Source organism: Heptranchias perlo, chromosome 2 (genome assembly GCF_035084215.1).
Source record: "Heptranchias perlo isolate sHepPer1 chromosome 2, sHepPer1.hap1, whole genome shotgun sequence".
NCBI classification, from domain to species: domain Eukaryota; kingdom Metazoa; phylum Chordata; class Chondrichthyes; order Hexanchiformes; family Hexanchidae; genus Heptranchias; species Heptranchias perlo.
This window is the reverse complement of record NC_090326.1, coordinates 78,362,977-78,378,535: the sequence shown is the minus strand read 5'-3', so window position 1 is coordinate 78,378,535 and position 15,559 is coordinate 78,362,977. Positions and strand designations below refer to the sequence as shown.

Here is a 15,559-nt window from a genome sequence, read left to right as displayed (position 1 = left end):
GTACAGTGACACTGCCCCTATCGCTGTGCTGTATCGTGACAGAGCCCCTATAGCTGTGCTGTATAGTGACACTGCCCCTATAGCTGTGCTGTATATTGACACTGCCCCTATAGCTGTGCTGTATAGTGACAGAGCCCCTATCGCTGTGCTGTATAGTGACAGAGCCCCTATAGCTGTGCTGTGTAGTGACACTGCCCCTGTAGCAGTGCTGTATAGTGACAGAGCCCCTATAGCTGTGCTGTATAGTGACAGAGCCCCTATAGCTGTGCTGTACAGTGACAGAGCCCCTCTTGCTGTGCTGTACAGTGACACTGCCCCTGTAGCAGTGCTGTATATTGACACTGCCCCTATAGCTGTGCTGTATAGTGACAGAGCCCCTATAGCTGTGCTGTATAGTGACACTGCCCCTATCGCTGTGCTGTATAGTGACAGAGCCCCTATAGCTGTGCTGTATAGTGACACTGCCCCTGTAGCTGTGCTGTATAGTGACAGAGCCCCTCTCGCTGTGCTGTATAGTGACACTGCCCCTATAGCTGTGCTGTATAGTGACAGAGCCCCTATAGCTGTGCTGTATCGTGACACTGCCCCTGTAGCAGTGCTGTACAGTGACAGAGCCCCTATAGCTGTGCTGTATAGTGACAGAGCCCCTATAGCTGTGCTGTACAGTGACAGAGCCCCTATAGCTGTGCTGTATAGTGACAGAGCCCCTCTTGCTGTGCTGTACAGTGACAGAGCCCCTATAGCTGTGCTGTATAGTGACAGAGCCCCTATAGCTGTGCTGTACAGTGACACTGCCCCTATAGCTGTGCTGTATAGTGACAGAGCCCCTATAGCTGTGCTGTATATTGACACTGCCCCTATTGCTGTGCTGTATATTGACACTGCCCCTATAGCTGTGCTGTATAGTTGCACTGCCCCTATAGCTGTGCTGTATAGTGACAGAGCCCCTATAGCAGTGCTGTATAGTGACAGAGCCCCTATAGCTGTGCTGTATAGTGACAGAGCCCCTATCGCTGTGCTGTATAGTGACAGAGCCCCTATCGCTGTGCTGTATAGTGACAGAGCCCCTATAGCTGTGCTGTATATTGACACTGCCCCTATAGCTGTGCTGTATATTGACACTGCCCCTATTGCTGTGCTGTATATTGACACTGCCCCTATAGCTGTGCTGTATAGTGACAGAGCCCCTATAGCTGTGCTGTATATTGACACTGCCCCTATAGCTGTGCTGTATAGTGACAGAGCCCCTATAGCTGTGCTGTATCGTGACAGAGCCCCTATAGCTGTGCTGTATAGTGACAGAGCCCCTATAGCTGTGCTGTATAGTGACAGAGCCCCTATCGCTGTGCTGTATAGTGACAGAGCCCCTATAGCTGTGCTGTATAGTGACACTGCCCCTATCGCTGTGCTGTATAGTGACAGAGCCCCTATAGCTGTGCTGTATATTGACACTGCCCCTATCGCTGTGCTGTATAGTGACAGAGCCCCTATTGCTGTGCTGTATATTGACACTGCCCCTATAGCTGTGCTGTATAGTGACAGAGCCCCTATAGCTGTGCTGTATATTGACACTGCCCCTATAGCTGTGCTGTATAGTGACAGAGCCCCTATAGCTGTGCTGTATAGTGACAGAGCCCCTATAGCTGTGCTGTATAGTGACAGAGCCCCTATCGCTGTGCTGTATAGTGACAGAGCCCCTATAGCTGTGCTGTATAGTGACACTGCCCCTATCGCTGTGCTGTATAGTGACAGAGCCCCTATAGCTGTGCTGTATATTGACACTGCCCCTATCGCTGTGCTGTATAGTGACAGAGCCCCTATTGCTGTGCTGTATATTGACACTGCCCCTATAGCTGTGCTGTATAGTGACAGAGCCCCTATAGCTGTGCTGTATAGTGACAGAGCCCCTATAGCTGTGCTGTATATTGACACTGCCCCTATAGCTGTGCTGTATATTGACACTGCCCCTATCGCTGTGCTGTATAGTGACAGAGCCCCTATTGCTGTGCTGTATATTGACACTGCCCCTATAGCTGTGCTGTATAGTGACAGAGCCCCTATAGCTGTGCTGTATATTGACAGAGCCCCTATAGCTGTGCTGTATATTGACACTGCCCCTATAGCTTTGCTGTATATTTACTATCATGAACTTTGGTTCCATCGTCCAGATGCTCCAGTCAGCTTCGCGCGGTGGCTGCCGGGTGATTCCATCGCATAGCAACAGCGCGGCGACGCTGTGAGTGGCGGTCATGGAGCGGATCCGAGTGGGCAGGGACGGGTCCGCCGCCATCGACTCTTATGTGGAGTACCGCAGGTCAGAGCGCGGCGCCTCACGGCTTCACATACCTGGTTGGCCCTCAGCGTGTGTCGGAGTCTTGTGAGGGCGGCGGTTGCAGAGTGCGGGCAGGACTGATCCACAGTGACCAAGGGCTCGGGTCTGGGCCCCTGACGGGCAGGCGGAGAGGCCGGGCCGGGCCGGGCTGGGCTGGGCTGGGCTTTCCACCGGGTTACTCTGTGAAGCCTCAGTCCGGCTCCTTTGCGCGGTCTCCATGGGCGAACCCATTCTTACGTGGGCTGGTTGCGTTCGCCCCGTCAGCGGTCCTTGTGTGGGATTGGGGTTTGTCTGGGACTTGGGTTCAGATTCAGCCCAGACCGGTAGGATGGAAGTTGCCTTCTCTCTGCTGGCTGTTGGGACAACATGTAATTTCAGTCCATGGACAGCACAGATTCACCAAAACGGATGGGAAACTAGTTGCGAGGAGACACCAGACAGTGAGGGGTTACTTTCACTGGAGCAGAGAAAGCTAGGAGGAGAGTGAATAGAAGTTTCTCAAATTATTTCGGGTTTTGATCGTGAATCGGGACAACCAATTGGTGGGACAGTCATTGATGAGGGCTCATTGATTTAAAATCATCACTGAGAATGCGGAGAAAGGCTTGTCGACATTTCGTTATGTCGAGGGCTGTTGGAGCACACAATGCTTTGCCACAAGGAGTGATCAAGGGGGAGAGCATTGCATCTTTTCTGGTTAAATCGGACAAATATTTAAAGCAAAAAGCTACTGGAAGAACACAGAGCAGTGTAATTAGTTCTGGATTGCTCCAGCAAAGAGCCAGCACACCTAATGGGGTGAATGGCTTCCTATGCTGTTAACTTTTATGGTTCCAGAAATGGGGATGTTCCCTGATGATTGCACAGTGTTCAGTTCCATTCGCAACCACTCAGATAACGAAGCAGTCCGTGCCTGCATTGCAGCAAGACCTGGACAACATCCAGACTTGGGCAGATAAGTGGCAAGTAACATTTGCGCCAGACAAGTGCGAGGCAATGACCATCTCCAACAAGAGAGAGTCTAACTACCTCCCCTTGACATTCAACGGCTATACCATCGCCAAATCCCCCACCATCAACATCCTGGGGGTAACCATTGACCAGAAACTTAACTGGACCAGCCATATAAATACTGTGGCTGCAACAGCAGGTCAGAGGCTGGGTATCCTGCGGGGAGTGACTCACCTCCTGACTCCCCAAAGCCTTTCCACCGTCTACAATGTACAAATCAGGAGTGTGATTGAATACTCTCCACTTGCCTGGATGAGTGCAGCTCCAACAACACTCAAGAAGCTCGACACCATCCAGGACAAAGCAGCACATTTGATTGGCACCCCATCCACCACCCTAAACATTCACTCCCTTCACCACCGGTGCACTGTGGCTGCAGTATGTACCATCCACAGGATGCACTGCAGCAACTCGCCAAGGCTTCTTCGACAACAGCTCCCAAACCCGCGACCTCTACCATCTCGAAGGACAAAAGCAGCAGGCACATTCTTGAACCTTCACCACACGGACTGCAGCCGCCTTCTTGAACCGCTGCAGTCCATGTGGTGAAGGTTCTCCCAATGTGTTGCTAGGTAGGGAGTTCCAGGATTTTGACCCACTGACGCTGAAGGAACGGCGATATATTTCCAAGTCGGGATGGTGTGTGACTTGGAGGGGAACGTGCAGGTGGTGTTGTTCCCATGTGCCTGCTGCCCTTGTCCTTCTAGGTGGTAGAGGTCGCAGGTTTGGGTGGTGCTGTCTAAGAAGCCTTGGTGAGTTGCTGCAATGCATCCTGTGGATGGTACACACTGCAGCCACGGTGTGCCAGTGATGAAGGGAGTGAATGTTTAGGGTGGTGGACGGGGTGCCAATCAAGTGGGCTGCCTTGTCGTAGATGGTGTCGAGCTTCTTGAGTGTTGTTTGAGCTGCACTCATCCAGGCAAGTGGAGAGTATTCCATCCCACTCCTGACTTGTGCCTTGTAGATGGTGGAAATGCTTTGGTGAGTCACTCGCTGCAGAATACCCAGCTTCTGACCTGCTTTTGTAGCCACAGTATTTATGTGGCTGGTCCAGTTAAGTTTCTAGACCATAAGAGATAGGAGCAGGAGAAGGCCATTCGGCCCCTCGAGCCTGCTCCGCGATTTAATGAGATCATGGCTGATCTGATTTTTACCTCAACTCCATTTTCCCACCCTTTCCCCATATCCTTTGACTCCCTTGCTGATCAAAAGTTTGTCTAACTCAGCCTTGAATGTATTCAATGACTCAGCCGCCACAGCTTTTTGAGATAAAGAATTCCAAAGATTCACGACCCTCTGGGAGAAGAAATTCCTCCTCATTTCCGTCTTAAACGGGCGACCCCTTATTCTGAGACTATGTCCCCTAGTTTTAGATTCCCCCAGGAGGGGTAACATCCTCTCAGCATCTACCCTATCGAGTCCCCTCAGAATCTTGTATGTTTCAATAAGATCTCCTCTCATTCTTCTAAACTCCAATGAGTATAGACCCAACCTGTTCAACCTTTCCTCATAAGACAACCCTTCCATATCCGGAATCAACCTGGTGAACCCCCTCTGAACTGCTTCCAATGCAAGTATGTCCTTCCTTAAATAAGGGCACCAGAACTGTACGCAGTACTCCAGGTGTGGTCTCACCAGCACCCTGTACAGTTGTAGCATCACTTCCCTGCTTTTATATTCCATCCCCCTAGAAATAAAGGCCAATATTCTGTTTGCCTTCCGGATTACCTGCTGCACCTGTTTGTTGACTTTTTGTGTTTCATGCACGAGGACACCCAGATCCCTCTGTACCGCAGCATTTTGTGGTATTTCTCCATTCAAATAATATTTTGCCTCCCAAAGTGGATGACTTCACATTTTCCCACATTATATTCCATCTGCCAAATTTTTGCCCATTCGCTTAACTTGTCAATATCCCTTTGCAGACACATTGTGTCCTCATCACAACTTGCTTTTCCACCTATCTTTGTATCATCAGCAAATTTGGCCATAAGACACTCTGTTCCTTCATCCAAGTCATTGATATATATTGTAAATAGTTGAGGCCCCAGCACTGATCCCTGCGGCACCCCACTAGTTACAGATTGCCATTTTGAAAATGACCCTTTTATCCCGGCTCTTTGTTTTCTGTTAGTTACCCAATCCTCTATCCATGCCAGTATATTTCCTCCAACACCATGAGATCTTATCGTGTGCAGTAATCTTTTATGTGGCACCTTATCGAATGCATTTTGGAAATCCAAATACACTGCATCCATAAAGGTTCCCCTTTATCCACCCTGCCCGTTACTTCCTCAAAGAACTCTAATAAATTTGTCAGACATGATTTCCCCTTCATAAAACCATGTTGACTCTCCACGATTGTATTATGAGTCTCCCAATATCCTGCTACTGCTTCCTTAATAATGGATTCTAGCATTTTCCCAATGGCAGATGCTAGGCTAACTGCTCTATAGTTACCGGCTTTCTGTCTCTCTCCCTTCTTGAATAGGGGTGTTACGTTTGCGGTTTTCCAATCCGCTGGGACCTTTCCAGAATCTAGTCAATTCTGGAAGATTACAACCAATGCATCCACTATCTCTGAAGCCATTTCCTTTAAGACCCTCGGATGCAAGCCATTAGGTCCAGGGGACTTGTCACCCTTTAGACCCATTAGTTTACCTCATACTTTTTCTCTAGTGATAGTGATTGTTTTTAGTTCCTTCCTCCCCTTTGCCCTCGATTTTCTACTATTATTGGTATGTTATTAGTGTCTTCTACTGTGAAGACAGATACAAAATATCTGTTCAATTCCTCTGTCATTTCCTTGTTTTCCATTATTATTTCCCCAGTCTCATCCTCTAAGAGACCAATGTTTACTTTCGCTACCCTCTTCCTTTTTATATACACTTGTAGAAGCTTTTACTGCCAGTTTTTGTATTTCTTGCTAGTTTACTCTCATAATTTATTTTCTCCCTCTTTATTATTCTTTTAGTCATCCTTTGCTGGTTTTTAAAGTTTTCCCAATCTTCGGGCATACCATTAATCTTTGCTACGTTGTATGCTTTTTCTTTTAACCTGATACCATCCTTGACTTCCTTAGTTAGCCATGGTTGGTTCACCCTTTTGTGGAGTCTTTCCTCCTCACAGGGATATATTTTTGTTGCAAGTCATAAAATATTTTTTTAAATGTTTGTCACTGCTTATCCACCATCATACCATCTAATCTGTTTACCCAGTCCACTTTAGCCAATTCCACCCTCATTCCTTTATAATTGCCCTTATTTAAGTTTAATACAGTAGTTTCAGACCCAAGATCCTTGCTCTCAAACTGGATGTGAAATTCTATCATATTATGATCACTGTTTCCTAAGGGATCCTTTACTTTGAGATCATTAATTAGTACTGTTTCGTTACCCAGTACCAGATCCAAAATGGCCTGTTCCCTGGTTGGTTCTCCAATACATTGGTCTAAGAAACGGTCCCTAATATACTCTATGAACTCCTCCTCAGGGCTATTTTTTGCCAATTTGATTTGTCCAGTCTATATGAAAGTTAAAATCGCCCATGATTATTGCATTACCTTTTTTACAAGCCCCCCTTATTTCCTGATTTATATTCTGCCCTACAGTGTAGCTACTGTTAGGGGGCCTATATACTACTCCCACCAGTGATTTCTTTCCCTTGCTATTTCTTACCTCCACCCAAATTGATTTGACATCCTGATCTTCTGAGCTAAGATCATTTCTCACTATTATACCAATTTCATCCTTTATTAACAGAGCTACCCCACCACTGTTACCTTTTTTCCTATCCTTCCAAAATGCTAAATAACCCTGAATATTTAGCTCCCAACCTTGGTCACCTTGCAACCACGTCTCTGTAATGGCCACGAGATCATACCCATTTGTTTCTATTTGTGCTGTCAATTCATCTATCTTATTACGAATGCTGCGCGCATTCAGATAAAGAACCTTTAATTTTGTCTTTTTACCATTCTTTCCTACCCCGGCCCCATTTGCTAGAGCACTCTTATGTTTGTACGCTCTGTCCCTTCCTGACACGCTCTGTTGATCATTACCCCCATCACTTTCCTGTACTACTTCCTTGTCTTTTCTCTTTATCAATCTAAATTTCGCCCCACCTGAGCCCTCCACCCCCCCCCCCACCCCACCCCCGCCCCCTCTATTTAGTTTAAAGCCTTCTCTACTGCCCTAGTTATTCGGTTTGCCAGAACACTGGTTCCAGCATGGTTCAGGTTAAGCCCGTCCCAATGGAACAGCTCCCTCTTTCCCCAGTACTGGTGCCAGTGCCCCATGAATCGAAACCCACTTTTCCCACACCAATCTTTGAGCCACGCATTCATCTCTCTGATCTTATTTACCCTGTGCCGATTTGCTCGTGGCTCAAGTAATAAACCGGAGATTATCACCTTTGTGGTTCTGCTTTTTAATTTAGTCCCCAGCTGCTCAAACTCCATCAGCAGAACCTCTTTCTTAGTCTTTCCATTGACTCTTTCTGGTCAACGGTGACCCCTAGGATGTTGATGGTGGGGGATTCAGCGATGGTAATGCCGTTAAATGTCAAGGGGAGGTGGTTAGACTCTCTCTTGTTGGAGATGGTCATTGCCTGGCGCGAATGTTACTTGCCACTTATCAGCCCAAGCCTGGATGTTGTCCAGGTCTTGCTGCATCTACTTCTGGCTGAAGATGGTTGCAAACGCTCCAGCCTTATCTTGTGCACTCACGTGCTGGACTCTGCCATCTTTGAGGATGGGAATGTTTACAGAGACTCCTCCTTCCATTAGTTGTTTAATTGTCCACCACATACAAATATACGAATTAAGAGCAGGAGTAGGCCATTCGGCCCCTCGAGTCTGCTCTGCCATTTGATAAGATCATGGCTGATCTGATTGTGACCTCAACCCTACTTTCCCATCTATCTATTATAACCTTTGACTCCCTCGTTAATCAGGAATCTATCTAACTCGGCCTTAAAAATATTCAGTGACCCTGCCTCTACCGCTCTCTGGGGAAGAGCGTTCCACGGTCTCACGACCCTCTGAGGGAAAAAATTTCTCCTCATCTCCGTCTTAAATGGGAGACTCCTTATTTTTAAACTGTGGCCCCTAGTTCTAGTCTCTCCCACAAGGGGAAACATCCTCTCAGCATCGACCATTTTAGTCCCCTCAGGATCTTTTATGTCTCAATAAGATCACCTCTCATTCTTCTGAACTCCAGTGTTTACAGGCCCAACTTGTCCAATCTTTCCTCGTAAGATAACCCCCTCATCCCAGGAATCAGTCGAGTGAACCTTCTCTGAACCGCCTCCAAAGCAATTATGTCCTTTCTTAAATAAGGAGACCAAAACTGCACACAGTATTCTAGACGTAGTCTCACCAATGTCCTGTACAACTGTAGCAAAACATCTCTACTTTTATATTCCACTCCCCTTGCAATAAATTACAACATTCCATTTACCTTCCTAATCACTTGCTGTACCTGCATACTAACTTTTTTTGTGTGATTCGTGTACTGGGTCACCCAGATCTCTCTCTACCTCAGAGTTCTTCAATCTCTCTCCATTTAAATAATATACTGCTTCTCTATTCCTCCTGCCAAAGTGAACAAGTTCACATTTTCCCACATTATATTCCATCTGCCAAATTTTTGCCCACTCACTTAACCTATCTATATCCCTTTGCAGACTCCTTATGTCCTCTGCACAACTTACTTTCCTTCCTACCTTTGTGTCATCAGCGAATTTAGCAACCATACGTTCGGTCCCTTCATCCAAGTCGTTGATATAGATTGTAAATAGTTGAGGCCCAAGCACTGATCCCTGTGGCACTCCACTCGTTACATCTTGCCAACCTGAAAATGACCCATTTATGCCTACTCTCTGTTTCCTGTTCGCTAACTAATCCTTTATTCATGCTAATATGTTACCCCCTACACCATTCACGTCTGGATATGGCAGGACTGCAGAGCTTTGATCTGATCTGTTGGTTGTGGAATCACTTAGTTCTGTCTATAGCATGTTGCTTCCGCTGTTTAGCATGCATATAATCCTGTGTTGTAGCTTCACCAGGTTGGCACCTCATTCTTAGGTACGCCTGGTGCTGCTCCTGGCATGCTCTTCTACACACCTCATTAAACCTGAAGTCTCAGGCCTTGCCTGACACTCCATTTCTGCCTTATCTCATCCCTGTTCTTCTGCTCACTCCTAAGCTCCACTCCTCAGCCTGTGAGGAACACTGCTGGAGATATACTAGTAAAGTATTAAGATTCATAGCCAGTCCCAACTGAACTTTTTTAGGAGTCTGGGTGTATAAATCAGAATCATGAGTAATCAGTTTTTCACAGTGTAAGCAAAAGTCGATACATTTGTAGCAGTCCTTCAGGGTGGGTCTACTATGAAGTTTGTAAAAATAAATAACAAAAGAGGAAGAGAAATGTAGTTGGTCGTTTCAGTAAATTCTGAAACAAATATATTTTCTTGAATATCCAAAAAAAATCCAACGTATTTTTTCTGCAGCTTTTGTAAAGATATAATATACTTTACATCTGTATACTGTGCCAATTTTTTGTTTGCTAATTGAACTGGTGACTATAGCTTTAGTTATTTTTGGTCATAGGATTGTTGGTGAGGATGATGGTGGGAATCTCTTTACGCCGGAGGAGTACGAGAGGTACAAGAAGGAAGTATTGCCAATACGATTACAAAATCGGTTGTTTGTCAGCTGGTCATCACCCAATGGCATTGATTGCAAACTAGTTGGTCCAGAAACACTCTGTTTTTGCAGGCATAGGTAATTTTTAGAACTTACTTTTGTTTTTGTTTATCTATTTTTTTAAATTTTAGTTTATCCTGCTTTCGCTTTTGGGCGAATGAATGGTTTCAGCCATTGATCAGGCCTCTCAACATGCCAGTCTGGGACAAATGACTACAGTCACTGTTGATTTTAATGAAGTGGAGATGCCGGTGATGGACTGGGGTTGACAATTTTACAACACCAAGTTATAGTCCAATGATTTTTATTTGAAATCTACAAGCTTTCGGAGGCTTCCTCCTTCCTCAGGTAAATTTTAATGAAAATTTGGTATGCTGGGTCCTGCGTAAGAACCTTCATGGGAGCCCAGTCGAAGTAATATCTCCATGCTCCAGAGACAATATGATAAAAAGGGCTGTGCTGTGACCTCAACACTTTAATTGTTATCATTTTTATATAGGGTGTACAGCAGAGAAACAAGCCATTTGGCCCACTGATCTATGTCGGCTTTTATGCCCCTCACAAGCCTCCTCCCACCCCTCTTCTTTTAACCCTATCACCATATCCTTCTATTCCTTTCTCCCTCTTGCTTATCTAGCTTCCCCTTAAATGCATCTGATATTTGCCTCAACTACTCCTCATGGTAGTGCGTTCCACATTCTTACCACCCTTTGGGTAAAGAAGTTTCTCCCGAACTCCCCATTGGATTTATTAGTGACTATCTTACATTTATAACCATTTTAATTTTCTTTTGTCATCTTATACATTTTCACTTTTTGCTTTTGTTTTCCTTTTGGCTGTTCATTCATTTTATGCTGTTTTCGCTTTGACTTATTTGTTTTTTTTATTTATCTACCTTTGTTGTTAACTTTCACTCTCGCCTTCTATCCTTTATATGTATTGGGTGACTGGGTACTGTAGTTTAGCGGTTAAATTACTAGCCTAGTAATCCAGAGGCCTGAACTAATAATCCAGAGAATGCGAGTTTGAGAATATAAATTCAGTTTAATAAATCTGGAAATAAAATGCTGGTATGAGTAAAAGTGACCCATGAAGCTGTCTGATTGTCATTAAAAACGCAACTGGTTCACTAATATGCTTTAGGGAAGGAAACCTGCTGTCTTTACCCGGTCTAGCCTACAACTGACTCCAGTCCCACACCAACTGGCTTGCTAGGCAATTTTGAGTCAACTATGGTGACGTGGGACTAGACTCACATATAGGCCAGATCGGATAAAGAAGGCAGGTTTCCTTTCCTAAAGGATATTAGTGAACCAGTCGGGTTTTTCCAACAATCTGACAGTTTCATGGTTACTTTTATTGATATCAACTTTTTATTTCCAATTTTTTTTAAAAACTGAATTAAAATTCTCAAACTGGCCTAGTGGGATTTAAATTTGTGTTCTCTGGATTATTACTCAGTAATATAACCAATACACTACTGTATCCCTATGCTACTGTTTGGTGACAGTTTGGATTTGTACTGCTGGTGATTGTGTTTGTTCTTCTGATTCTGTTAGTTGAACTGTGATCTCCTCTTTCTTTGTGAAGAGAGCAGATGGTATATTATGAGTAAATAAACTCTGTCCTTCTGGGTGCTGCAGTGTTATAACATGCTCTATTATGTATTCAATCATAATGTATGGATATGTTCATGTAACACAGTGCAAATTATAGAAGATCTGAATAATGTGGTGCTTAGCATGAGTTCTGTGCTATTCCCCAACCTCTAAACACTGTACATTTTCCTAACTCTCTCTCTGCCTTAAAGATCAATTGTACATTCCTCAGGTTTCTTCTGAGGGGTTTAGCATCTTTTGCACTTTGCAACTTTCTACTGTCTGCCAGTTTTACCTTTTTAAACAAAAGAACAGCGGACAATGAGACCGGATGGTGATTTAGCCCATGGAAATTCATCTTTGCTGTACATTCTTTCAGCCATCATGGTATGTATAATGTAAATTGTACAACCTTGCTATTTTAATTTCCTATACCTTACTTGCTACATTCTTATTAACATTTTCCTGTGTCAGTACAGCTTTTTGGGTATCATTTGTTTAAAAGTGCAAGTTTCTATTAGGTGCATATTTTTCCTGTGCTGCAAATTACAGCAATACACAGACATTGATCTTGGTGTTCTTCCTACAGTTGTGCAATTTTTTCCCCTCACTTCCTGTGAAATCCTTTTAATCCTGAAGTCTATATTCACTCTCTGGATGACATACTCCAACACATGTCTTATTCTCTGCTTATTTCTGGCCCTTCCTTGCTCACCAAATATGTCATCATGATACTCCAAGCGGCACCCATTAGACTTGCTGTTCTCCACTGACATTCAGTTATGTTCTCCTACAACTACACATTTAGCCACATGAACAAAGTTGGGAAATTTTTACTGGTTAAGCAGCTAACACAATGAATGGTAATGTAAGGTCTCCATTCCTTCATAGCTTGCAAATTCCAGTTTCTCCACTTAATAATGACAAAGGCACAGCAAAACAGCCAGAGTCAAGAATTAACATGTTAAGTCAATGCAGAGCAGCAATCAGTGAATCAATTATATTGCTGAATCAGTAGAATATAAATAAGATGATATCATATTGCATGTGTACAGTGCTCTGGTTACACTGCACTTTTTGTACTGTAGCCAGTTTTGATGACTGGAAACATTAGTGGCCTGGAGGTGGTGTGACTCATCGCTAGTGTCAAAGGATTAAGTTATGAGGAAAGATTAGAGAAATTTGGACTCTTTAGCCTTGAAAGGAAGCAACAGAGAAGAAACTTCCATACAGGTATAGAAGATAGTAAACCATATAGAAAACGTAAATCTGACCACTATTTCAAGGAAACCTTGACAGGACACGGTGACATAGTATAGTAGGTATAGCACAAGAGGAGGCCATTCGGCCCATTGTGCCTGTGGCGACTCTTTGAAAGAGCTATCCAATTAGTCCCATTCCCCTGCTCTTTCCCCATAGCCCTGTAAATTATTTCCCTTCAAAGGCTCAAAGAAAGAAACAGTTGCATTTACATAGCACCTTTATGTCCATTAGACATTCCAAAGTGCTTAACAACCAATGAATTACTTTTGAAGTGTAGTCACTTATATAGACAAACTGGAAAGGCTAATTTTAATATTGACAGGAAGTTCTCCCTTCATGCAAAGAATAATCACTTCTGGATAAGGTCGTAGAGACAGATGAATACCTTGGTGGTGGAGGGGAAGAGAGAAGGGAAATTATAAGTTGATAAACTAAGATGGGTCAAATGGCTTTCCTCATCTGCATAACATAATGACCGTTGACATTACCGTTAATTAGCCTGAGTATTGGCATGTTATGCCTAAGAGGAAATTAAATGAAAAGGAAACTATTGCAAATAATAAAGATAAACAAGCAAAACTTATACTGTTTCCCTAATATATAAAGAATCATAGAATTATACAGCACAGTTGGAGGCCATTCGGTCCATCATGCCTGTGCCGGTTCTTTTGAAAAAGCTATCCAATTAGTCCTATTCCCCTGCTCTTTTCCTATAGCCCTGCAAATTCTTCCCCCTTTTGAAAGTTACTATTTAATCTGCTTCCACCATCCTTTCAGGCAATGCATTACAGATCATAACAACTTGCTGCATAAAAAAAATTCTCCTCCTCTTCCCCTTGCTGGCTTTTTTTTGCCAATTATCTTAAATCTGTGTCCTCTGGTTACTGACCCTCCTGCTAGTGGAAACTGTTTCTCCTTATTCTAACAAAACCCCTTATAATTTTGAACACCAGCTGGGGTTAAAGGTAGTTACTCAAACTGGCAAAAGGTGGGAAGTGGTGTTCCACAAGGATCAGTGCTGGGATCATTGTTGTTCACCATGTGCATAAACGATTTGGATTCTGGAATCGGAAGTACAATTTCAAAATTTGTGGATGATGCCAAATTGGGGGGTATAGTTAATACTGAGGAGAACTGCGACAAAATACAGGAAGACATTAATAAACTTGCAGAATGGGTGTGTAATTGGCAAATGAGTTTCAATATAGGTAAGTGTGAGGTGGTACATTTTGGTAGGAAGACTAAGGAGGCCACATACTCCTTGGAAAGTAAAAGTCTAAATGGGGTAGAGGAACAGAGGGATTTAGGGGTACAGATACACATCACTAAAAGTAGTTATTGAGGTTAATAAGACCATTTTTAAAAAAAGTAAACCAAACACTGATATTCATTTCTAGAGGGATAGAATTGAAAAGCAGAGAAGTTATGCTAAACTTGTACATAACCTTGGTTAGACCACATGTGGAATACTGCAAACAGTTCTGGTCTCCACACTATAAAAAGGATATAGAGGCACTGGAGAAGGTACAGAAAAGATTTACTAAGATGATACCAGAAATGAGAGTATATACCTAGCCAGAAAGATTGAATAGGCTGGAGATCTTTTCTCTAGAAAAGAGAAGACTGAGGGGTGACCTGATAGAGGTCTTTAAGATTATGAAAGGATTTGACAGGGTAGATGTGGAGAAGATGTTTCCACATGTGGGGGGAGACCAGAACTAGGGACCATAAATATAAGATAGTCACTAACAAATCTAATAGGGAATTCAGGAGAAACTTCACCCAGAGAGCGGTAAGAATGTGGAACTCGCTACCACAAGAAGTAGTTGAGGCAACTCGCATAGGTGCATTTAAGGGAAAGCTAGATTAACATGAGCAAGGGAATAGAAGCATATGTTGATGGGGTTAGGTGCAGAAGGCTCACATGGAGCATAAACACCGGCATGGGCCAGTTGGGCCGAATTGCCTGTTTCTGTGCTGTACATTATTTGTATTAAATCTCCCCTTAACCTTCTCAGTCTCTCATCCCTGGTACATTCTGGTAAATCTCCTCTGCACCCCCTCCAAGGCCTTGACATCTTTCCTAAAGTATGATGCCAGAATTACATACAATACTCTAGCTGAAGCCTAACCAGTGATTATATGTTCTATAATATATATTTTCTCTAATACAATAAAATATTTATTTTGGTTATTAATATATGTGGGGTTCTCCAATTTTATAAGTTGATATAGGTGTTGTCTAGCATAATGGGCATAGGGTTCTCATTTATGAGTTATCTATAAATATTTATAATGGGGCTCCATATTATATATTCTTGTACAGGCAGTGTAATATATTGATGTAGGGGTTCTCTAATATATAGTTATAGCAGTTTCCAATATCTTGATATGTGGATTCTCTTAATATAATCATAGAAGTCCTGCAAAATAGTTGGGTTCCCCAATGTGTTGATATTGGGGACTCTAATACATACTCATATATCAATGTTTCACTTTATATAATGACACAGGATTCTCCTCTTCCTTACTCTCTCGCAGGCCACTTTGATGGCTCTCTAGGCCTTCCCCATACCAGTGCAGCTTTATTTTAAAAATTGCAGACAGTTCATCAATGAGGAGCAGACCTGCTCCCTCTGCCAT

The 15,559-nt window shown here is 43.6% G+C and overlaps 1 protein-coding gene across 3 annotated transcripts in view; it reads left to right on the top strand.

Annotated features, from left to right (window-relative positions):
* Positions 1-2,219: 2,219 nt before the first annotated feature.
* Positions 2,220-15,559, top strand: part of fam221a (family with sequence similarity 221 member A) — a 34,546-nt gene continuing 21,206 nt past the window's right edge. Inside the window, exons 1-2 of one of the 3 annotated variants that reach the window (XM_067998195.1) lie at positions 2,220-2,314; positions 9,960-10,013. In XM_067998195.1, coding sequence (XP_067854296.1) covers positions 2,250-2,314; positions 9,960-10,013 — 119 coding nt within the window. In that variant the 5' untranslated portion in view covers positions 2,220-2,249. Of the gene's footprint in view, positions 2,315-9,959; positions 10,134-15,559 lie in introns of all 3 variants that reach the window. The other 2 variants (XM_067998186.1, XM_067998203.1) reach the window with 2 other exon arrangements.